This window comes from Salvelinus namaycush, chromosome 11, assembly GCF_016432855.1.
Source record: "Salvelinus namaycush isolate Seneca chromosome 11, SaNama_1.0, whole genome shotgun sequence".
NCBI classification, from domain to species: Eukaryota; Metazoa; Chordata; class Actinopteri; order Salmoniformes; family Salmonidae; genus Salvelinus; species Salvelinus namaycush.
The window spans coordinates 24664532-24689845 of NC_052317.1; the positions used below are offsets into that span (position 1 = coordinate 24664532).

Genomic DNA, 25314 nt, shown 5'->3' on the forward strand with positions numbered 1-25314 from the left:
TGGGTGAATTTTGGCCCATTCCTCCTGACAGAGCTGGTGTAACTGAGTCAGGTTTGTAGGCCTCCTTGCTCGCATACGCATTTTCAGTTCTGCCCACAAATTTTCAATAGGATTGAGGTCAGGGCTTTGTGATGGCCACTCCAATACCTTGACTTTGTTGTCCTTAAGCCATTTTGCCACAACTTTGGAAGTATGCTTGGGGTCATTGTCCATTTGCGACCAAGCTTTAACTTCCTGTCTAATGTCTTGAGATTTTGCTTCAATGTATCCACATCATTTTCCTGCTTCATGATGCCATCTATTTTGTGAAGTGCACCATTCCCTCCTGCAGCAAAGCACCCCCACAACATGATGCTGCCACACCCATGCTTCACGGTTGGGCTGGTGTTCTTCGGCTTGCAAGCCTCCTCCTTTTACCTCACAACATAACAATGGTCATTATGGCCAAATAGTTCAATTTTTGTTTCATCAGTCCAGAGGACATTTCTCCAAAAAGTATGATCTTTATCCCCATGTGCAGTTGCAAACGGTTTTGGAGCAGTGGCTTCTTCCTTGCTGAGCGGCCTTTCAGGTTATGTCGATATATGACTTGTTTTACTGTGGATATACATACTTTTGTACCTGTTTTCTCCAGCATCTTCACAAGGTCCTTTGCTGTTGTTCTGGGATTGATTTGCACTTTTCGCACCAAAGTACATTCTTCTCTAGGAGACAGAACGCGTCTCCTTCCAGAGCTGTATGACGGCTGCGTGGCCCCATGGTGCTTATACTTGCGTACCCATGTTTGTACAGATGAACGTGGTACGTTCAGGCATTTGGAAAGTGCTGGATGAAGGATGAACCAGACTTGTAGAGGTGTACAATTTTTTTTCTGAGGTCTTGGCTGATTTCTTTTGATTTTCCCATGATGTCAAGAAAAGAGGCACTGAGTTTGAAGGTAGGCCTTGAAATACATCCACAGGTACACCTCCAATTGACTCAAATTATGTCAGTTAACCTATCAGAAGCTTCTAAAGCCATGACATAATTTTCTGGAATTTTCCAAGCAGTTTAAAGGCACAGTCAACTTAGTGTATGTAAACTTCTGACCCACTGGAATTGTGATACAGTGAATTAAGTGAAATAATCTGTCTGTAAACAATTGTTGGAAAAATGACTTGTGTCATGCACAAAGTAGATGTCCTAACCGACTTGCCAAAACTATAGTTTGTTCACAAGAAATTTGTAGAGTGGTTGAGAAACGAGTTTTAATGACTAAGCGAATGTAAAATTCCGACTTCAACTGTATATCAAATGGACCGTCATGATGGTTTGGAAGAGGCCTCTATCTTAGTCAACCAGTGTTCAAATTATTGATTGTCAAATTATAAGTGTTTCGCTTGTTCACATAAACATAGACAAGAACAATTTGTTTTGTAGTTAGTCATAATTCAGCAAGAAAATTATATTGCCTTCCATACATTCTGTTCTATATAATAATTGCCTTTTTTCTCCAAGAAGCCCACACAGGTTCTTCTTACTTGAATGAACAAAAAATATGTATCCTGACAAATACCAAATTACCTTCACTTTACACATTACTTCTATTCTCTAACAAGGTCCGTAGGGCTTTTTACAATAGATGGTATCTGCTGTGCTGGTACAGCCAAAAACTGCTTCTGTCATTTGTCACACAGTAGGGGTGGTTTTCTAGGATAATCTATGGCCCTATTCCTACTTTATAGTGAACTAATTCTCACCTTTTTAGATGAACAAAGATACAGTTTAGGCTATAAAAAATATATATTTAGTTTTAATGTTGAATGTTTTTCAGGTGTTCAAATGGGTTACCTGGTAAACCATATCTCCTGATTTCTAGAATAATCTCAAAATGCTGTATTGCTTTAGTAAAGCCTGCTGTAACTCTGGGGAGGCATCTATCAACATGAATTAACCCTGTTGATCTCTGTTGTGCTTTCAAGGGCTCACAAGCCACATGTCAACCTGTTACTGTCATTAATTTACTATTATTAGTTGGGCTACGACAGCTGTACATGGATTATTACAGTACATGGGTTACTCCAGTACCACATTAATTTGCCTGTTGTATGACATGTTCCCTTCATAATTATGATGGATCTGCATTTCAAATGGTCACATAGGCTAGTGTTTACAATCTCAAATTGAAACATCATTGTTTTCCTTGAAGTTACAGTATTTGATTGAATATGAGAACAATATACTAAAACGTAAGATTCATATGAATGTCCTCTCATCTGAGGTTTTAGATGCAGAGGAGTTCTAACACGGTGACTATGGGAACACAGTTTTACTGTTGGTCTTGTTACTTCACTCCAGAATAACCCAGGCCTCTACCTCTCCCCCTCCCTCCATCCCCCCTTTCATCCTGATGCAACATTTAACAGAGATGGAGTAGGAAAGACTTGAGGACAGAAACTTCAAGTTTAAAATAGGAGGGCTGTATTTATTCTCTGGGTTCTAGACTTAGAAAACGGGATGTGACGCATCTTTCATCTACCGACCTAGGAAGATTATGACTTCTGACAGCTACAGTACGCAGTATATATGCTGCATTGACAAATATTATGTATTACACAGATCACGAATCACAAGCCCTTATGAAATTCACACATGATGTACCAAATATGCATGAATATCTGCATTGGAATCCACTGTGTTGTTGCCACTTTATGACGTAGGCCTAGCGTATGATCAGAAAAAATATAATTCTTGGAGTTCCGGATCAGCATGTGAATGGAGAAAAAGCTTGTGGATAAGGCTCCTACCCATTAGTTAATTTTGCCAAATTTGTCATTTGCATTCCACTCTCTTACATATCATATTTAATTGATGAGTTCGTAAGTTACCTTTTTGATTAAAATGTCACACGACCTGAGGAGCAGAAGACCTGTAACTAGCGTTTCAACTGCGATGGCAAATGTGAATGGTAATGGCGCCGACTCCAGTCCAACTGTTACAGAGCCTCATGCGGTCACACTCTCCAGAGATCTTCAGAACCTCCGTATGGTTCTGGTCTCGGAAATTACAGCTACCATTGCCACTCAGCTCAAAACTGCCATCGATGCTGCTCTGGCCCACTTCTCCGCCGTCCTAGATGGTGTCCGAGCCGCTGCGGATGAACAAGGCCGCCAAATTGATGGCTTTGAACATGACCTGTGTGAGTACAGTGACCGCAGAGTAGGACTTGAGAAAACGGTTGCCTGTCTGAGCTCCGAAAACCAAAAGCTGATTGACAAGACCGATGACCTGGAATCCCGTTCTCGCCGTTGCAATCTTCGTGTTGTTGGTATACCAGAGAAACGTGAAGGAGGGGACTCAGTTAAGTTCATGTCAGAATTCTTTGCGGATGTGCTGGGTGCCCGCCATCGTTCCATCACCCCGAAGCTGGATAGAGCCCACTGCATTGGCCCCGCCCCAGCCGGCGGAGACGACAACTCCAAGCCTGGAGTGTTTATTGTCCGTTGACTGAGGAACAATTTAGCAGGAGATTGATAAAAACACAATCCTGACGTCACTGTACTGTTTATGCCCACATAGTATGTTCATTTAATTTCCATTCTGATGTCAGTCTGGATGAGAAACTAATGCATTGCATGTATAGGAAATACTTCTAAGCCCTTAAGTGAGCTCAACAGCGGAACGTGTTTTCTTGGGAAAACACAGACTGTGAAAGCTTGTTAGTTCCATAATAATTTTCTTTGATTGTTGTCGTATACAGTGCATTCGGAAAGTATTCAGACTCCTTCCCTTTTTCCACATTTTGTTATGTTACAGCCTTATTCTTATTCCTCATCAATCTACACACAATACCCCATAATGAAAAAGCGAAAACAAGTTTTGGACATTTTTCCAAATGAATAAAATATTTAAAACAGATATTTACATAAGTATTTAGACCCTTTGCTATGAGACTAGAAATTGAGATCAGGTGCATCCTGATTATCCTTGAGATGTTTCTACAACTTGATTGGAGTCCACCTGTGGTAAATTCAATTGATTGATTTGGAAGGCACACACCTGTCTATATAAGGTCCCATGGTTGACAGTGCATGTCAGAGCAAAAACCAAGCCATGAGGTCGAAGGAATGAGCTCCGAGACAGGATTGTGTCGAGGAACAGATCTGGGGAAGGGTACCCAAGAACACAGTGGCCTTCATCATTCGTAAATGGAAGAAGTTTGGAACCACCAAGACTCTAGAGCTGGCCACCCAGCCAAACTGAGCAATCGGGGGAGAAGGGCCTTGGTCAGGGAGGTGACCAAGAACCCGATGGTCACTCTGACAGAGCTGCAGAGTTCCTCTGTGGAGATGGGAGAATCTTCCAGAAGGACAACCATCTCCAACCTGAATGCCAAGAGTCACGTCTGGAGGAAACCTGGCACCATCCCTACGGTGAAGCATGGTGGGGATGTTTTTCAGCGGACGGGACTTGAAGACTTGTCAGGATCGAGGGGAAAGATGAACGGAGCAAAGTACTGAGAGATCCTTCATGAAAACCTGCTCCAGAGTGCTCAGGACCTAAGACTGGATCGAAGGTTCACCTTCCAACAGGACAATGGCCCTAAGCACACAACCAAGACAACGCAGTAGTGGCTTCGGGACAAGTCTCTGAATGTTCTTGAGTGGCCCAGCCAGAGCCTGGACTTGAACCCGATCTAACATCTCCGGAGAGACCTGAAAATAGCTGTGTAGTGATGCTCCCCTTCCAAGCTGACAGAGCTTCAGAGGATCTGCAGAGAAGAATGGGAGAAACTCCCCAAATACAGGTGTGCCAAGCTTTTAGTGTCTTACCCAAGAAGACTCGAGACTGTAATCACTGCCAAAGGTGCTTCAACAAAGTACTGAGTAAAGTGTCTGAATACTTATGTAAATGTGATATTTCAGTTTAAAAATTGTAATACATTTAAAAAAATGTCTAAACCTGTTTTTGCTTTGTCATTATGGGGTATTGTGTGTAGATTGATGGGATTTTTTTATTTTTTTTAATACATTTTAGAATAATGCTGTAATGTAATAAAATGCGAAGGGGTATGAATACTTTCCGAATGCACTGTATGTCACAAGCAGCAAGTGCAGTCTTTTCCCATGACTGAAGTTTCTGTGTCGGTGTGTGTGTGTGTGACTACAGCCTGCAGGTGTGATGCCAGGACGACTGCTGCTTGTGAGATGGGGACAGGACGCTGCCGATGCCGGGCAGAATTCACGGGAAACAACTGTGAACGCTGTGCAGATGGTTACTATGGCTACCCACAGTGCATCAGTACGTAAACTCTCCTCATTTCTAAGATGTACCAATTACTTGTATAAAGCAATTATTGGGATGGGAAATATGTTGTACACAGAGGAAATTATTGACTGAATGAATGGATGGATGGAGGGACAGACGGACAAATTAACCAACGAACAACAAATAAATGACTGAATGACCAGTGGGAGAATGAACAAACGTATGAATGAATAACAAATAAGAAGGCGTATAATATAGCCCTGCCCTAGCTTGGTTTATATTTGGACCCAGGATGAGGGAGGAAACTCCTTCAGAAGCTCTTAATTGAGGATGTCCTGCTTTTGACCTCAGAGGAAGCTTTACTATACAGTAAGAGCCCATGCAGAATGTAGTGAGGAGTTGGGATCTGAAGAAGGCTAATTGACCTCATTCCTACATAACATGTAAGAATTTTTGTCGAATGACTTAATGTTTTGGATCAACATTCCCAGATCTAAAGAAAAAAAACACAAGTATGCAGGATATGTTTTCTGTGGAGCTGTGTGAGGGAGCTGGCCGATGCCCTCTCACATTGACGAGACAGAAATGGCGATAGGCTATTTTTATTCAAACTTTCATGCCATACCAGCAGTCCTCCTCACACTGAACATCATCCTCCATTTTTAAAGAAACTGAGCACTTGAAGCAGGAAGCCACAGGTGTGTGCAATTAGCTAATTAGAAAGGCTCACAAGTAGTCAACTGACAATTAAAGGGACATTCTACATTCTACATTCTATGTGGCGACGTCCTTTAAGTAAGGGCTTGTCAATCATGGATTTTGGTCTGACACCATGAGAAGCACAAGGAATGTTCTAATTACAGAGTTGAAATACTGTACATTCACACAAACAGGTAAAGGTTGAGTTGATTGGAAAACATCAATTAACTGGATTTGCATGTAATAATGAATTTACATTTTAGGATCATAGATATATAAACACACAATAAATACATTGATACAAATGACAGTGAAGGCAACTCATCCAAAGGCTGCAGTACTGCTACAACATACTCTCAGAAGAAATGAAATACCAATCCTTTACCACACTCTCCCCATTCTGTCAGACCTTCACCTTACCATGTCAACAGAGACACACCTCACCCTGCATGTCTTTAGCTTGAGTTGTTCGTTCTTCTCGTATTCTGATTATTGACCTTTAGACATTGTGTCAGTGCGTGATGATGCATAAGGTCATGTTTCAACTCTGTATTCAGAACATTCCTCGTGCTTCACATGCTGTCAGACCAAAAGCCATGATTGACAAGCCCTTACTTTAGGAGTTGTCACAGCAATCACCATGTGTCACACTATGTGTTTGTGAGAGAGTTTGGCAGTTATACTGTACTGTCTATCTATTCTCCCAAAGTAGCTTGTCTATTTTCTTAAATGACCAAGTTCTTATTAGAAACACAGTTGACTAATATATGTTACTTTCATGCCCACTCTCATGTCTTTCCACAGTTGCTGTATTAACAAGGACAGTGTCATCTTGAAGATGCTTTCTGTTCCTCACTCCTCACTGTTTACTGATATTGTAAATCTGGAATCTGTTTAACTGATGTTCTCTGGAACAGTCCAATCCCATAGAAAGTGAAACATGATGTTGTCCTGGCTACATTCCACAACGACCCTCCTCATCCCCATAGTCTAATCATGCCTTCCACAGTAAAAACAAAAGGGGCTGTATACATATCTTGATTACCCCGTTGATTTAGCTATGGTAGACACAAATCATTAACTAAACCTTTCATGTCAACTTTTATACAGAGGTTTTATACAGAAATTGTAATGAGTGAGTAATCGACCCCAGGTGGTTAGCTTTCCCTTGTCATATAAACAGAAGATTTAATGTGGAATGAAGAATTTGGGTTGGCATTTTATTAATACAGTACAGAGATTTATTACTGGATGCGATTATAAAAAAGCAGGATTTTATCTTTTGGAGGCTGTGAGTGCTCCAAGAGCAGTCTAAACATGTATAGTAGACAGACTCCCTGGTAGTAACTAAATCAGGTTCTGTTTGGGGTGGGCTGCTGTCCATCAATAATATCTCTATTTGCCAGGAGGTTTTCTTTTTGGTCTTTATCTTAAAGCTTATGAATCAGTATGATTAAAATGATGTTGCAGTATTTTGCATTTTCATGGGGTGTTCAATACAATTTCTTTCCTACTAGCTCTTAGCTTGTTCCTCGTACCAAGTAGATTACAAGATTACTGGGGTAGAGCACAGCACACAAACAACTGTAGATATTCATGGTGTTGAAATAGATTTTACGCTTTTCTTTTAAATCAGGATATCCAATCTACCAGCCCACCACTAAATCTCCTGCCGGCCATATAGTGGGTAAGTGTTGTACACATTATACTATAATGTAACCACAGTGTAATGTAATCTAACATACCCTTTTATAACAAGACAAAACATGACCACATAAACATAAACTACCCATGTTTTCTCATGATATGTTAGTCTGATCACTCTGATAATGATCTTGTTTATCTGATTTAGTTTGTTGCCTTCTTTATAGTGTAACACTTCTCTCTTTCTCCCTCCCTCCCTGCACCCCCCTCTCTCTCACTCTGTCTCTGTGTCTGCCTCTCCTTCCCCCTCCTTCTTTTCATCTCTCTCCACAGGGCCCACTGCCTGCCCTCCTGGTTATTTCGGACCACCCAGCTGTCAACGTGAGTGTGATTAGACTACCCTACGCTATACTAACAGCTTTTACAGCACCTCAGCTCTGACTCCTGTAAGGCATTAGGGCTCCTGACACCTCTAAGGGAATGAGGCTGAGAATCTATCTTTGTCTCTGTGTTTTCTCTTTCTCTCTCTCTTTCCTTTTCACTCTCTCTCTCTCTCTCTCTCCCCTCTTATCCTCTCTCCCCCCTCTTATCCTCTCTCCCCCCTCTTATCCTCTCTCTCACTCTCCCCTCATCATCTCTTTCCGCTCTCACTCTCCCCTCTCATCCTCTCTCTCCCCGCTCTCACTCTCCCCCCTCATCCTCTCTCTCTCCTCTGTCTCTCTCTCTCCCCCCTCCCACGCTCTCTCTATTTGAGATGTCCTGCTTGTAGAGAGCACTGCCTCAGACTCTTTCTGTGGGCCATGCTGTTGAGTTATATATGGACAGGACAGGTCATAAAACAGAGGATTACTAGACCTTTTAGGGGACCACTCAATCCAAATGGGTTTACTTTGTGTTAAAGGTGTGTGCGTGTGCGTGATAACACTAACTGCACTGTGTACTCATCTGATTTCAAAATCCTGACTTTGGAATATCAGCATGTTTTCTTTAATGGGGTTCTGAAGGTTAAGTGCTCTTTCTTGCCTGATGGTAGCCAGCATGTCTTCTTCCCATGATGCCACTGGGTCAGTTGGGATGGTTCAGGGAGAAACAAACAGACATTCTATTAATATCTATGAACGGTCCCCTCCCAAATTGCCGGTTGACTTTGTTTTCTCTCTCGCTGGGATCAACTTGGGGGAAAATGCCAGATTAGAAAAATAGCTTGTTTTTATTTGAAACAAGGATATAAAGGATGTATTTTACTCTGTCTCAGTCTCCGATATTTATTGTTTGTCTGGGAATGTGGGCGACAAAAATAATTTACTTTCATCCAGTGTGTCAGATTCTCCCTAGGAGAGGTGGGTGTGGAGTCAGGCACAGGAGAGTAAGAATTTCAAGTAGGGCTTTTTATTACAAGTCCATCAACAGAACAGGCACGGGACCACAACAGCAGCCACTAAGAAACAGGAACGCAGTCCAGTCGAACACGGAGGAACACCCTCCTCTGACTAAACTAACGTGCGGGAAAACAGTCCTGTGAAAACGCCTGTTTAACAGAACAAACAAAACGCAACCCAAACCAACGACAGATACACAAACAATCACGCACAAAACCTAGCGGGTAGGGCGAGATTAAATACCCCACTGATTAGCCTAAACTAGACACAGGTGAACACAAGACAGACAAAACCAAACGAAAAAGAAAAGGGATTGGTGGCAGCTAGTAGACCGGCGACGACGACCGCCGAGCGCCACCCGAACAGGGAGAGGAGCCACCTTCGGTGGAAGTTGTGACACAGTGTCCTTACAAGAAGGAATTTAATCTTTAACTGTGCTAAAGAAAGGCCCATTGCTAATGGCACATGTGGTGGGAAAGCCTGTGGGGCTTCCCATTATACACTGCTCAAAAAAATAAAGGGAACACTTAAACAACACAATGTAACTCCAAGTCAATCACACTTCTGTGAAATCAAACTGTCCACTTAGGAAGCAACACTGATTGACAATAAATTTCACATGCTGTTGTGCAAATGGAATAGACAAAAGGTGGAAATTATAGGCAATTAGCAAGACACCCCCAATAAAGGAATGGTTCTGCAGGTGGTGACCACAGACCACTTCTCAGTTCCTATGCTTCCTGGCTGATGTTTTGGTCACTTTTGAATGCTGGCGGTGCTCTCACTCTAGTGGTAGCATGAGACGGAGTCTACAACCCACACAAGTGGCTCAGGTAGTGCAGTTCATCCAGGATGGCACATCAATGCGAGCTGTGGCAAAAAGGTTTGCTGTGTCTGTCAGCGTAGTGTCCAGAGCATGGAGGCGCTACCAGGAGACAGGCCAGTACATCAGGAGACGTGGAGGAGGCCGTAGGAGGGCAACAACCCAGCAGCAGGACCGCTACCTCCGCCTTTGTGCAAGGAGGTGCACTGCCAGAGCCCTGCAAAATGACCTCCAGCAGGCCACAAATGTGCATGTGTCAGCATATGGTCTCACAAGGGGTCTGAGGATCTCATCTCGGTACCTAATGGCAGTCAGGCTACCTCTGGCGAGCACATGGAGGGCTGTGCGGCCCCACAAAGAAATGCCACCCCACATCATGACTGACCCACCGCCAAACCGGTCATGCTGGAGGATGTTGCAGGCAGCAGGACGTTCTCCATGGCGTCTCCAGACTCTGTCACGTCTGTCACATGTGCTCATGTGCTCAGTGTGAACCTGCTTTCATCTGTGAAGAGCACAGGGCGCCAGTGGCGAATTTGCCAATCTTGGTGTTCTCTGGCAAATGCCAAACGTCCTGCACGGTGTTGGGCTGTAAGCACAACCCCCACCTGTGGACGTCGGGCCCTCATACCACCCTCATGGAGTCTGTTTCTGACCGTTTGAGCAGACACATGCACATTTGTGGCCTGCTGGAGGTCATTTTGCAGGGCTCTGGCAGTGCACCTCCTTGCACAAAGGCGGAGGTAGCGGTCCTGCTGCTGGGTTGTTGCCCTCATACGGCCTCCTCCACGTCTCCTGATGTACTGGCCTGTCTCCTGGTAGCGCCTCCATGCTCTGGACACTACGCTGACAGACACAGCAAACCTTTTTGCCACAGCTCGCATTGATGTGCCATCCTGGATGAACTGCACTACCTGAGCCACTTGTGTGGGTTGTAGACTCCGTCTCATGCTACCACTAGAGTGAGAGCACCGCCAGCATTCAAAAGTGACCAAAACATCAGCCAGGAAGCATAGGAACTGAGAAGTGGTCTGTGGTCACCACCTGCAGAACCATTCCTTTATTGGGGGTGTCTTGCTAATTGCCTATAATTTCCACCTTTTGTCTATTCCATTTGCACAACAGCATGTGAAATTTATTGTCAATCAGTGTTGCTTCCTAAGTGGACAGTTTGATTTCACAGAAGTGTGATTGACTTGGAGTTACATTGTGTTGTTTAAGTGTTCCCTTTATTTTTTTGAGCAGTGTATATTGAGCCTCAATCTAGCTTTTCTGGTGTTGTGTGATGAAATGTGTCTTCTGTGTTTATTTACATTCAGATAGTGTGTATGCAATCAATAATGTATTTTTTATTTTTTATATATATTTTTATTTTCAGAGTGTTTGTGTGACCGACGTGGATCAGTTCTGGAGCTGTGTGATGCGTCAGGGCGCTGCGTGTGCCGTGAAGGGGTGGAAGGCCAGCGATGTGACCGCTGTCGACCAGGACATCACACCTTCCCTAACTGCCAAAGTGAGGAACCGTTCCCTCTCACCAAACCACAGCTCAAATAGATCAACAATTTTCATTCTCAAAACCTTTTTGAAGTTCATTTTACAGCAAAACATGACCCCACAAGATAATCAATTGTTTTGTTTCATTATTGACAAAATTCAACCTGTAGTAGATGGAAACAGTCATCTCTTTCCCACCACTTCTTTTCACAGTGACAGTGTGTCGTTGTGATGGTGCAGGTGTGACTGACAGACTCTGCGGGCCCAACGGACAGTGCCGTTGCCGTGCCAACTACATAGGACGGCAATGTGATCAGTGTGCCCCTGGTTACTATGGATATCCAGAATGTTCCTGTGCGTTTTTTCACCCTCTTGCTTTGGCTACACCCACAGGATGGTTACTGCACTGCAGACACTGATTTGCCCACATCAACCTTTACATGACCAAGCTGCTGCTGATGGAAAAACGGATGCGTAGTCTCACAGAGCTTAATGTAGCCTCTTCAGTGTTTCCCTACTCTGGTCTTCCAGTACCCCCAACAGTACATATTTTTGTTGTGGCCCCATAAGCACACCTGATTCTACTAGTCAACTAATCATCAAGCCCTTGACAAGTTGAATCAGGTGTTTTTGTCCGGGGCCACAACAAAAATGTCTGCTGGTGGTACTGGAGGACCGGAGTTGGGAAACACCGCGGTAGAGCTACTTACATTGATTCTCCCACAATAATCCGTAAAGCCCCACACTGTCATTCACACTGATTTACACCATACAAATAGAATCTGTCTAATCTAGTCATTATATTTCTATGGTTGACCCATGGTTATCTTAACCAATACACTTAAATCAACAAGGCAACACTGACTCATTTAAACTAAGTGTATTCTAGTGTGGGCTCATTTCTGTCTTTAAAGGATACATATTGCATATTGAGTATGATTTGTGGCGTCGGAAGCTTTGATTTGAAGTACTATGCCATCTCATTCTCACATGAAACATCTCACAGTCCCTCTCTCTGTGCCTCTCTCTCTCCCCAGTCTGCCAGTGTTCTGGGGAGGGTTCCTATGACCCCATGTGTAACCCAGTATCAGGCCAGTGTCTGTGTCGCCCTGGGGTGGTGGGCCAGCAGTGTGATCGTTGTGCTGGGTCAGGCCTCCGCTTTCCCCAATGTTCAGGTAACCCTTCTTAGTCGACGGGCTCTGCACACTAGAATATTTCATAGGCATACCTATAACCTGAACTACTTTGTGAAGTGGAGGTAATGTGGTAATATGATATGACAGCCCCACTGGATATATTGAGGTCGAGGACCTCCCTCTCAAATAGATCAGCTATTTTCATTCTCAAAATGTGACCTATTTGAAGTTAATTTTACACCAAAACATGACCCCACAAAAGTTCAAGATTAATCAACTGTTTTGTTTCATTATTGACCCATCAACCTGTAGTAGATGGAAACAGTCATCTCTTTCCCACCACTTTTCACAGTGACAGTGTGTCGTTGTGACGGTGCAGGTGCGACTGACAGAGTCTGCGGGCCCAACAGACAGTGCCATTGCCGTGCCAACTACGTGGGACAGCAATGTGACCAGTGTGCCCCCGGTTACTATGGATACCCAGACTGTGTCTGTGCGTGTTTTCACCCTCTTGTTTTGGCCACACCCACGGGAGGGCTATTGCACTGCAGACACTGATTCGCCCACATCAACCTTTACATGACCTAGCTGCTGCTGATGGAAAAACTGATGCCTAGTCTCACAGGGCTTAATGTAGCCTATTCAGCGCTGTAGCTACAGACCTTGATTCTCCCACAATGACCCTTAAAGCCCATATTGATTTACCCCACATAAATAAAAATCTGTCTTATCTAGTCATTCTATTTTTATGATTTACCCATAGTTGTCTGAACAAAACAAATCACTGAAAGCAAAGCCGACCCATATAGACTTGATCCATTTAAACATGAGCGCATTCCTGTCTTTAAAGGATACAAATAGCAGATTTACTATGATCTGTGCTGTTAGAGGCATTTGATTTGACAATACGTCATCTCATTCTCCCATGAAACATCTCACAGTCCCTCTCTCTGTGCCTCTCTCTCTCCCCAGTCTGCCAGTGTTCTGGGGAGGGTTCCTATGACCCCATGTGTAACCCAGTATCAGGCCAGTGTCTGTGTCGCCCTGGGGTGGTGGGCCAGCAGTGTGATCGTTGTTCTGTGTCAGGCCTCCGCTTTCCACAGTGTTCAGGGTACCTCACTAGATTATTTATTTACATTAAAAAAAATCTCCCTTCATATTTTGGGGGTTTATTTAGACAGTATAGAAGTAGAGGGGGACATAGACTTAGTGTACAAAACATTAGGAGCCCCTGCTTGAATCAAGGTCTTTCCATGACGTAGACTGACCAGATGAATCCAGGTGAAAGCTATGATCCCTTATTGATGTCACTTGTTAAATCCACTTCAATCAGTGTAGATAGAGGGGAGGATACAGGTTAAAGAAGGATTTTTAAGCCTTGATACAATTGAGACATAGATTGTATATGTGTTCCATTCAGAGGGTGAATGGGCAAGACAAAAGATTTACGTGACTGAACGGAGTATGGTAGTAGGCGCCAGGCAGGTGCCAGGTTTTTCACGCTCAACAGTTTTCTGTGTGTATTAAGAATGGTCCACCACCCAAAGGACATCCAACCAACTTGACACAACTGTGGCAAGCATTGGATAAACATGGGCCAGTATCCCTGTGGATCCCCTGTTTTCAATACCTCAGCACCCTCCCCTTGCGAGGATAATGACACTGAACACATTGGGAGGGATCTTAGACCATTCCTCCATACAGAATCTTTCCAGAACCTTATCTTTCCATATCCTTTGTCTACACTTATGGACTGTTTTTCAATGGGTTTAAAGTATGGAGACTGATATGGCCATTGCAAAATGTTGATTTTGTGGGGCCGTTAAGGTCAACGGCATCATGAATTTTATTAACTACCAGGACGTTTTAGCCCAAAACCTGGTTGCCTCTGCCAGGACTGAAACTTGGCCACAAGTGGATCTTCCAGCAAGACAATAACCCTAAGCACACACCAAATCCACAAATAAATAGTTAATTGACCACAGAATCATTGAAAACCTGAGGTTTGAATTGAAGAGGGCAGCCCATAAGTGCAGACAAAGGATATCAAGAATCTGGAAAGATTATTTATGAAGGAATGTCTATGTCGTTATCCTCTCAAGAGGAAGGTGCTGCAGTATTGAAAACGGGACCCAATATTTTTTACCCCCATCTTTTTGAGATTTGTATTACTTGTTAAACAAAATCTCTTTCTCTGAGAAATTGTATTAGTATAGAAGAATATAATACCAAAAAAGTTTTGCATACAATAAAGCTCAGTATTTGTATTTATTTTAAACAATGGTTTTGCTCGTCTTTATCAAGGGATCCAATAATTCCGGACATTTACACATAGGGCGGTGCACAATTGGCTCAGCGTCATCCGGGTTTGGCCAGGGTAGGCCGTCATTGTAAATAAGAATTTGTAATTTACTGACTTGCCTAGTTAAATAAAGGTTAAATAACATTTTTAAAAGACCACAGGCTCTGTTCTCTAAACAATTCCATTGACTACCTGTAACCTAAACCATCTTTGTGATGTGGAGGTAGAGCTGGTCTTAAGATATGCTATCCCCACGGGAGAGGGTTCAATGGTTATGTTTCACGGGGGGTGTTTGACCAAATATTAGGCAAACATTTCTCAATGTGGTTTATACAATGTGTAAAATTGATAATTGTAGAGATAGTTTTCATATCCAGCCTAGTGATATAAGTTACTTCAGTCACCCCTGGTGTGACCTTGCCAACAAAGTACTGTTCTGTAAATGTATTCCGTGGAGCACAGCTGTCTTTCCTCTTCATAAAATAACAATTTGCGTGAAGTTTTTAAAGACGTTTTTATATCCTCTATTCCAGCCTCTATCAGCCAGTGTAACCCAGCAGGGTCAGAGGTCACCACAGCAGATCCACAAACGGTATGCAACCTATGACTCCCACAACATGGCTGACTGAGAAATACTTACTTTACTTTTAGTTTTTTTTGCCTCCCCCAACATGGCCCACTCTAAGCCTCTTCGTTCTTTATAATCTTTATAGTTTTATTAGCTGAGGTAATGGGACTACCTACAAGAGAAAAAGCGACTTCCTTAAATATTACAGAGGGAAAAGATGCATCAATGCTTCTGAAACACAGGATTTCCAGAGGTGTGGCGGGGTTGCTTTGTGTGAAATGTTTTGTTGGAAAGAAAACATCACTATCATTGTGAATGGTTATTGAAACATTCTACCTCAGTTGTAGGGTTTTGTTCCGCGTAAAAAAAAGCATATCTACTACTTTTTACGCAATATGCTGTAAGTAAGTAGGCTTGTCTAAGCCAGAACGGCCCATGGGGCAGGAACCTATCTCCTCTTTCTGTAGTGTGAGGCAGCTTGATGTACAAGTAATACACCCCCTGGACTCCCCCAATCCGTCTCCTTAGAGATAGCAGGAAGGCCAAAACATTTTTTTACTAAAAAAAAGAAAAATATTTTTTTTTTACACTTCAAGGGGTCTTAAAATTCCAAATCAAATATCTAAATGATCTTTGGTATGTGTCTGTCTGTGTGTGTGTGCGTGTGCATCTGTGTTTGCACGTGTGTGTCATCCTGATATAGGGTTCCTGTGGCTGCCTGCCCAATGTGGATGGAACCCTGTGTGATACATGTAAACCGCTCCACTGGAACCTAGCAACAGAGAACCCCAGCGGCTGTATAGGTGGGTGACCTGCATATGATCTTACTCGACTAATGTATCTCTGCAGCTATACTGTCCTGCTCCACTCATAACAGATACTCATTTTAAAATTAAGCCTTCATGACATCCTGATGTACACTGAACAAAAATATAAACGCAACATGTTTCATGAGGTGAAATTAAAGATCCCAGATATGTTCCATATGCACAAAAAGCTTATTTCCCTCCAATTTTATGCACACATTTGTTTACATCCTTTGCCAAGATAATCCATCCACCTGACAGGTGTGCTGATTAAACTGCATGATCATTACATAGGTGCAACTTGTGCTGGGGACAATAAAAGGCCACTTTAAAATGTGCAGTTTTGTCACACAACACAATGCCACAGTTTTGAGGAAGTGTGCAATTGGCAAGCATATTGCAGGAATGTCCACCAGAGCTGTTGCCAGAGAATGTAATGTTAATTTCCTTACCATAAGCCGCTTCCAACGTCATTTCAGAGAATTTGGCAGTACGTCCAACCGGCTGCACAACTGCAGACCACATGTAACCACGCCAGCCCAAGACTTCCTCATCTGAAACCAGCCTTCCGGAAAGCTGATGAAGCTGTGGGTTTGCACAACAGAAGAATTCCTGCACAAACTGTCAGAAACTGTCTCAGGGATGCTCATCTGCGTGCTCGTCATCCTCACCAGGGTCTTAACCTGACTGCAGTTTGGCGTCGTCACCGACTTCAGTAGGGGAATGCTCACCTTCGATGGCCACTGGCACGCTGGAGAAGAGTGCTCTTCATGGATGAATCTGTTTTCAACTGTACCGGGCAGATGGCGAGCAGTTTTCTGATGTCAATGTTGTGAACATAGTGCCCCATGGTGGCGGTGGGATTGTGATATGGGCAGGCATACAGTGCATTCGGAAAGTGTTCAGCCTTATTCTAAAATGGATCAAATAAAACATTTTCCTCATCAATCTACACACAGTGCCCCATAATGGCAAAGCGAAAACAGGTTTTTAGAAATGTTTGCAAATGTATTAAAACAAAAAAAAACATATTTACATAAGTTTTCAGACCCTTTGCTATGAGACTCAAAATTGAGCTCAGGTGCATCCTGTTTCCATTGATCATCGTTGAGATGTTTCTACGACAGGATTGGAGACCACATGTGTAAATTCTATTGATTGGACATGATTTGGAAAAGCACACCCCTGTGCATGTCAGAGCAAAAACCAAGCCATGAGGTCGAAGGAATTGTCCGTAGAGCTCCGAGACAGGATTGTATCGAGACACAGATCGGGGAAGCATACCAAAAACATTCTGCAGCATTGAAGGTCCCCAAGAACACAGTGGCCTCCATCATTCTTAAATGGAAGAAGTTTAGAACCACCAAGATTCTTCCAAGAGCTGGCCGCCCGGCCAAACTGAGCAATCGGGGAGGTGACCAAGAACCTGATGGTCATTCTGGCAGAGCTCCAGAGTTCCTCTGTGGAGATGGGAGAACCTTCCAGAAGGAGAACCATCTCTGCAGCACTCCACCAATTAGGTTGAGTGGCCAGATGGAAGCCACTCCTCAGTAAAATGCACATGACATCCCACTTGGAGTTTGCCAAAAGGCACCTAAAGGACTCTCAGACCATGAGAAACAAGATTCTCTGGTCTGATGAAACCAAGATTGAACACGTTGGCTTGAAGCGTCACATCTGAGAGGACTCTGCTTCACATTTTATTTTACTTTATCTCTTTGGGGTTTAACCAGCTGCATTAAGTACTGCTGTGCATCTCCTCCTCATGGACTGCACCAGATTTGCCAGTTCTTGCTGTGAGATGTTACCCCACTCTTCCAACAAGGCACCTGCAAGTTCCCGGACATTTCTGGGGGGAATGGCCCTGGCCCTCCGATCCAACAGGTCCCAGACGTGCTCAATGGGATTGAGATCTGGGCTCTTCGCTGGCCATGGCAGAACACTGACATTCCTGTCTTGCAGGAAATCACGCACAGAACGAGCAGTATGGCTGGTGGCATTGTCATGCTGGAGGGTCATGTCAGGATGAGCCTGCAGGAAGGTTACCACATGAGGGAGGAGGATCTCTTCCCTGTAACGCACAGCGTTGAGATCGCCTGCAATGACAATACGCTGAGTCCGATGATGTTGTGACACACCGCCCCCAGACCATGACGGACCCTCCACCTCCAAATCGCTCCAGATTACAGGCCTCGGTGTAACGCTCATTCCTTCAACGATAAACGCGAATCTGACCATCACCCCTGGTGAGACAAAACCATGACTCGTCAGTGAAAAGCACTTTTTGCCAGTCCTGTCTGGTCCAGGGACGGTGGGTTTGTGCCCATAGGCGACGTTGTTGCCGGTGATGTCTGGTGAGGACCTGCCTTACAACAGGCCTACAAGCCCTCAGTCCAGCCTCTCTCAGCCTATTGCGGACAGTTTGAGCACTGATGGAGGGATTGTGCGTTCCTGGTGTAACTCGGGCAGTTGTTGTTGCCATCCTGTACCTGTCCCGCAGGTGTGATGTTCAGATGTACCGATCCTGTGCTGGTGTTGTAACACGTGGTCTGCCACTGCGAGGACGATCAGCTGTCCGTTCTGTCTCCCTGTAGTGCTGTCTTAGACGTCTCACAGTATGGCCATTGCAATTTATTGCCCTGGCCACATTTGCAGCCCTCATGCCTCCTTGCAGAATGCCTAAGGCACGTTCACGTAGATGAGCAGAGACCCTGGGCATCTTTCTTTTGGTGTTTTTCAGAGTCAGTAGAAAGGCCTCTTTAGTGTCCTAAGTTTTCATAACTGGGACCTTAATTTCTTACCGTCTGTAAGCTGTTAGTGTCTTAACAACCGTTCAACAGGTACATGTTCATTTATTGTTTATGGTTCATTGAACAAGGATGGGAAACAGTGTTTAAACCCTTTACAATGAAGATCTGTGAAGCTATTTGGATTTTTACGAATTATCTTTGAAAGACAGGGTCCTGAAAAAGGGGCTTTTCTTTTTTTGCTGAGTTTATTTAGAATTTAAGGCACTCTTAACCAGCATGGCTACCACAGCATTCTGCAGCGATACGCCATCCCATCTGGTTTGCGCTTAGTGGGACTATCATTTGTTTTTCAACAGGACAATGGCCCAGCACACCTCCAGGCTGTGTAAGGGCTATTTGACCAAGGAGAGTAATGGAGTGCTGCAGCCGATGACCTGGCCTTCACAATCACCCGACCTCAACCCAATTGAGATGGTTTGGGATGAGTTGGACCGCAGAGTGAAGGAAAAGCAGCCAACAAGTGCTCAGCATATGCGGGAACTCCTTCAAAACTGTTGGAAAAGCATTCCAGGTGAAGCTGGTTGAGAGAATGCCAATAGTGTGCAAAGCTGTCATCAAGGCAAAGGGTGGCTACTTTGAAGAATCTCAAATAGGACATATATAACCTTTTTTGGTTACTACATGATTCCATATATGTTATTTCCTAGTTTTGATGTTCACTATGATTCTACAATGTAGAAAATAGTACAAATAAAGAAAAACCCTTCAATGAGTAGGTGTGTCCAAACTTTTGACTGGTACTATTTGTGGGTTATTGTGGAGAGGACTCTGCTTAAAACATCTGCCCCCCCCATCCTCATAATTCTACCATGTACAGAACTGCCTCTCCTCAACCAGCCAGTGAGTGCAGTGTAGAAACAGCCCCAGCCTTTGTCCAGATACCTGTCTAAAGTTACAGTTCTGCAAGAATGTTATCACCACTGCTTGCCTGCCTGCTGCCAGGAGATACAGTATATGGATGGAGGGAAGTTAGAAAGAAGATCTTTTAATATTTAGGAATGCCTCAGGTTTTACTGTGGCCGGATGAATACTGAGGATTGTTCTCCGACGGTTGACAGGGTTTGGAGAGAGTAAGAGAGCAGTGGCTCCCCTGGTCCTTTGTGGATATGTGCAGTTCAGAAGATTTACATTTTTTGTTGCTGCTGTTTTTCACCCATGAAAGTGGTGGAATTCTGTAAATAGAGTCTTGTTCCCTATACCCTACAGTGCCCTACCTCTTAATTTCTCTCTCTCTCTGCCCCCCATCTCTGTTTCTCTCTCTCTGTTTCTCACTCTTTTAATCTTCCCTTTAACAGTGTTTGTTATTCTATCATCTCTCTGCTTTTGCTCTATTGTATTGTCATTGCATCGCTGAATAATGTGTGACTCATTTGTTTCAAGTTGTACCTATAGAGCAGACTTTCTCACTTTATACTTCCTATCTCTCTCCCAGAGTGTCACTGTGATGTCAAAGGGACCCTAAGTGGGGTAGGAGAGTGTCAACAGGTGAGTCTGTCTACCTCTGTCTGCTCATACTGTACTGCCATATGATACGGATACATTATGTCCAGCACACCAGTACTAGCTGATTTATACATCATTTTACCCATAAATCGCTTAATGTTTAACTAGGGGGTCCATTTGTTTTGGATATTTTCCTATAACCCATGGCATTGTTGAAGGTCTTTCTATAACGCACGGTATATTTGCACGGTATATTTGCACGGTATATTTGCACGGTATAATTCAGTGGCTATTGTTTGAGCTGCTTTTGAAAGCAAAGTCGAATTGAAAACATTATTGGCATTGTTGAATTCGATTTTCATAATGGCAAACAAGTCTGTTCTTTGGTTACCAGTGAAATAACTGTAGCTATCTAGTAAACTTGCTGGCTACTTCAATGGATGTTGAACACATTTCTACCGGCAAATGTGTTAAATTACAGCCATGGTATAAAAGGGATAATCAATTCAGGGCTCTGTGCGTTCTCTGGAAAATAATGCAACTAGCGCGTAATTCATTATTTTCCATAGAAGGCATAGTCCCTCGTTGATTATCCCTTAATTATTACACTACTAAATCAATATTTACTTTGCAACGTTCACCTCTCACAAGCAGTTCCCCATTAACTTCAGCATTGTCTACTATTGTAGAAAAGTGGGCAGTGTTTCTGCAAGCCCAACGTGTGCAGCCATACCTGTGACACATGCACGGAGGGCTACTACCTGCTGCAGAAGAGGAACTATTTTGGCTGTCAAGGTGAGTCACCTAACATGAAGCAGACTGGCTTCCTATAAATACACAATCTTCTTTTTATCTTATCAGTTTGTCTAACGTGTGGGGAAGTAGCTTAATCAACCATAGAATGTGTCACAAAGGTGTGTCTTTGTCTCACAAAGACTGTCTCACTTGACCGAACATGTTGTGTGAGTAATAGATCAATAATTAACATGTAAAGTAGTGAACTACCTCGAGTCAGGAGTTGACTTTAGGCTCTGTTATGGTTGTTTTAGTCAGAATGACTTCATTGACCTGCTGCCTCTTTCTGATAGGCTGCCAGTGTGATGTGGGTGGGGCCATCAGCAGAGGCTGTGACGGGATGTCTGGACAGTGCCAGTGTCGGAAGAACATAGTGGGCCGCACCTGCAATGAGTAAGGACTGACTGAAACTAAACGCACAATGACAGGATGTATTGCTTCTCAAGTTATCACATAAATTCACGTTTTTTTCTACCATTGAAACCCTTGGGCGGGCCGCTTAGCATTTTTTCAGTGTCTACTCCTGAGTGACTAACCAACATTTCTGTTTTGGGGTTTTTAAACAACTAATTGACCAACATTGATTAAATTATTTGAATTCCAGTCATTTTTTTCTATGTTGTTATAGCAGCAAAGGGGGGACCAACTTCAAATTAAAACCCATGATTTTGAATGAGATGTTTGACGAGCAGGTGTTCAAATACTTTTGGTCATGTAGCTTAGCGTAGAAAGCGTGGTAATTAACTACAATGACCATAAAACATTGCATGCCTACTTGTCTGGTCTGAGACGGGGAGAAGAGAAAAGAGGGATAGAGAGCAGTTGCTTCGTGAGCTATCTCTATCTGAAAACACATGATCTAAGTGATTGATAGTTGGTATTCAGCAGTTATAAAAATATGCCTTATTTACTTTGAAGAACTACTAAAATAGTGATTTTGCCAGACAGCATAGGCAGCAGCTCTATGGAGATGATGACTTGGAATGAAATAATCAAGTCATCAAATAGTCTTAACACAAATGTAATATACCGTACACAACAACTGAAATATTTACACAACAACTGAAATATAATATAGGAAAGCAATGTGATTAAATGGTGGTTAGTAAGTGATAAGCAGTAATGGGCAGTCACTACCATCATGGGAGATTTATTAATTGTTTAATTCTTTATTGTTACAGCACTCAACCCACATAATGCATAGAGCATTTAACGTTAAAAAAAATATATCGAAGTCAAAAACCGTAATGAATTATTAATAATCAAACCAAAACCGAACCAACCTCAAAAAGCACTATTTGCTCAGCAGTCGGAGGTTTACATACACCTTAGCCAAATACATTTAAACTCAGTTGTTCACAAATCCTGACATTTAGTCCTAGTAAAAAGTCCCTGTCTTAGTATCACCACTTTATTTTAAGAATGTGAAATGTCAGAATAATAGTAGAGAGAATTATTTATTTCAGCTTTTATTTATTTCATCACATTCCCAGTGGGTCAGAAGTTTACATACACTCAATTAGTATTTGGTAGCATTGCCTATAAATTGTTTAACTTGGATCAAACGTTTCGGGTAACCTTCCACAAGCTTCCCACAATAAGTTGGGTGAATTTTGGCCCATTCCTCCTGACAGAGCTGGTGTAACTGAGTCAGGTTTGTAGGCCTCCTTGCTCGCATACGCTTTTCCAGTTCTGCCGACAAATTTTCTATAGGATTGAGGTCAGGGCTTTGTGATGGCCACTCCAATACCTTGACTTTGTTGTCCTTAAGCCATTTTGCCACAACTTTGGAAGTATGCTTGGGGTCATTGTCCATTTGGAAGACCCATTTTGCGACCAAGCTTTAACTTCCTGACTCATGTCTTGAGATTTTGCTTCAATATATCCACATCATTTTCCTGCCTCATGATGCCATCTATTTTGTGAAGTGCACCGTTCCCTCCTGCAGCAAAGCACCCCCACGTGCACAGCTCCATGGCAGAGTATGTAGAATCACATGAAATGTGCTTTAAAACTGCGACAATGTACCTCAGCTCCATGGAGCATTTGTACAATTGCAGGAAAATTGTTTAAAAAATGTAACATTTTGCTACACAGCCAAGATGGGGGCCTCAAAAATGTTCTCTGAAATTCAGCCATACCGGTGAGCCGACCATGCTCTGGCCAAGCCCACCACCTAAGGCCCTTCTTGATCCTGAAAAAAACCTGGATTTGGAGCAAATGTTGTTACATACTGATGAATGGCAAGAAACAAACTGAATATGTCATCTTCATATAATAGGATACATGCATTATAAATCAAGACTGCCATGATTATGTTCCAAACATATGAAACATAGCTTAAGTGTTTTGTTTTTACTCTTTCCCTCCTCCTTCTCGCCCCTCCTGTCTGACAATACCAGGCCAGCACCTAACTACTTCTTCCCCAGCCTGCACCACCTGAGGTATGAGGTGGAGGATGGCATCACCCCTAACGCCAGGCCTGTACGCTTTGGCTACGACCCCAAGGAGTTCCCGGAATTCAGTTGGAGAGGATACGCCATCATGTCCCCAGCACAGGTAAGACACATGTTGATCTTGATAAGAGGACCTCCAGTCTGTGCTTGCCTGACCTGCCTGTCATCTCAATGATTTAGTAGTGGCTTTTTTTCTTTTTGCTTTAAACCTCATTTCTGCTGTACGTTCTTTGTGGAAGTGCTCCTACAAGCATTTCTTATGATGGATATTCTTGGTGGTTCCTTGCAGGTTAGAACTTGTTGAATGTGTTGGGTCTGGCGGTCGTGCATGGTAGTTGGGTTTTGTGGTCAATGTTGTGGTGGCTGTGTTTTTCTTTTGAGTGTGTTGGTGTGAATGTTGGTTGTAGCTTTCTGGAAAGAAGCAGGTCATTCTCCCAGTCAGTCTTAACCCTTGGTGTGTCTGAAATGGCACCCTATTCTCTATATAGTGCATTACTTTTGACCAGGCTCGGGTCAAAAGGAGTGCACTATATAGGGAATAGGGTGTCATGAATTCAGACGCCACTCCTGTTTCTCCTCAGCCAGAGGTGATCCTATCGCTAGCTGTGGGTTTCCCCGGCCCCTTCCACATAGTGTTTCGCTACATCACCACTACCCCCCTCAGGCCCACACAGGGTTGGCGGCACAGGGGGCGAGTCCGAGCCAGGATCTTGGTGGTGGACGAGTCTGGTTTTCACTCTTGCTGTGACTGTAAGTGATGGATGTTTCCCCTTTGCTGCCCTGCTAGCTCTGCTATAAACTGGTCCTAGATCTGTTTGTGCTGTCTTACTACTCCTGTGGTCATGGGACCAGGCTAGCTCTGCTCTGCTCTCCTCTGTTGATCATATTAGCTTACTGCTTGCACTTCTTCTCCTCTAACTCTTTCTATATCTCCAGCTGTCTACCAGCATGGCCTTCTATTCTACTAACAGTAGAGGGTAACACCCGCCCCCTCCCCCCGACCATCACCACCACCATCCTGCACCCCCTCCATAAGTCTGTCTAACTCCTGTCCCTGCAGAGTGAAGTGAGAGTAACAGTGCATGTGGACAAGGCAAGGCGATCCTTGTTCCGACTTGTCCTGCGGTACGCTAACCCCAGCAGCCAGGACAGTGTGACTGGTAGTGTAACGGCTACCTATGTCCGAGGTGGCCAAGGTAAGGCTGCCTCTCTAACTCCTGCTTCACACAAGTCATATTAATCTCCTAACAATCGAACAGAAACAGTTTTTATCTCCCATACACCCTCAAAAACACAGATACTGTACATAGATAAGCCTACTGTATAGGCTGTTAAAGGGTTTGAGCTTTCATCGAAGTCTTTCGTTGATCCTTGCTCTTTTGTTTGGCAATGCATTACTACCGTGAAATGGCATGGAGTGCCTAGACACACCCTTGTTGATATACAGTGTACCTTGAACTACATAAAAACATGTCAACATGTGTGCTGTTAGCTGTGACGTCTTGTGTTGCTGTGTTTAGCTGCATTTAGCTGTATCCTGACTGACTGATTGATTGTATCCTGCAGGGTCAGGTCAGAGTAAGGAAGTGGTGTTTCCTCCAAGCTCCTCCCCTGCCTACCTCACAGTCCCTGGCGATGGCTTCGCTGAGCTCTTCTCTCTAACCCCTGGGAAATGGATCATACGCATCCGGGCAGAGGGCCTTCTACTGGTG

The 25314-nt window shown here is 43.6% G+C and overlaps 1 protein-coding gene across 1 annotated transcript in view; it reads left to right on the forward strand.

The window, feature by feature from the left end:
• Nucleotides 1-25314, forward strand: part of LOC120055943 (laminin subunit alpha-3-like) — a 114170-nt gene that overhangs the window by 42919 nt on the left and 45937 nt on the right. The window contains exons 10-24 of the mRNA XM_039004012.1: nt 5149-5280; nt 7583-7633; nt 7924-7971; nt 11171-11305; nt 11500-11640; nt 12324-12461; nt 12802-12915; nt 15258-15316; nt 15996-16095; nt 20341-20393; nt 21041-21146; nt 21440-21539; nt 23549-23705; nt 24184-24352; nt 25169-25311. Of these exons, the coding sequence (XP_038859940.1) occupies nt 5149-5280; nt 7583-7633; nt 7924-7971; nt 11171-11305; nt 11500-11640; nt 12324-12461; nt 12802-12915; nt 15258-15316; nt 15996-16095; nt 20341-20393; nt 21041-21146; nt 21440-21539; nt 23549-23705; nt 24184-24352; nt 25169-25311 (1646 nt within the window). The remainder of the gene's footprint in view (nt 1-5148; nt 5281-7582; nt 7634-7923; nt 7972-11170; nt 11306-11499; nt 11641-12323; nt 12462-12801; nt 12916-15257; nt 15317-15995; nt 16096-20340; nt 20394-21040; nt 21147-21439; nt 21540-23548; nt 23706-24183; nt 24353-25168; nt 25312-25314) is intronic.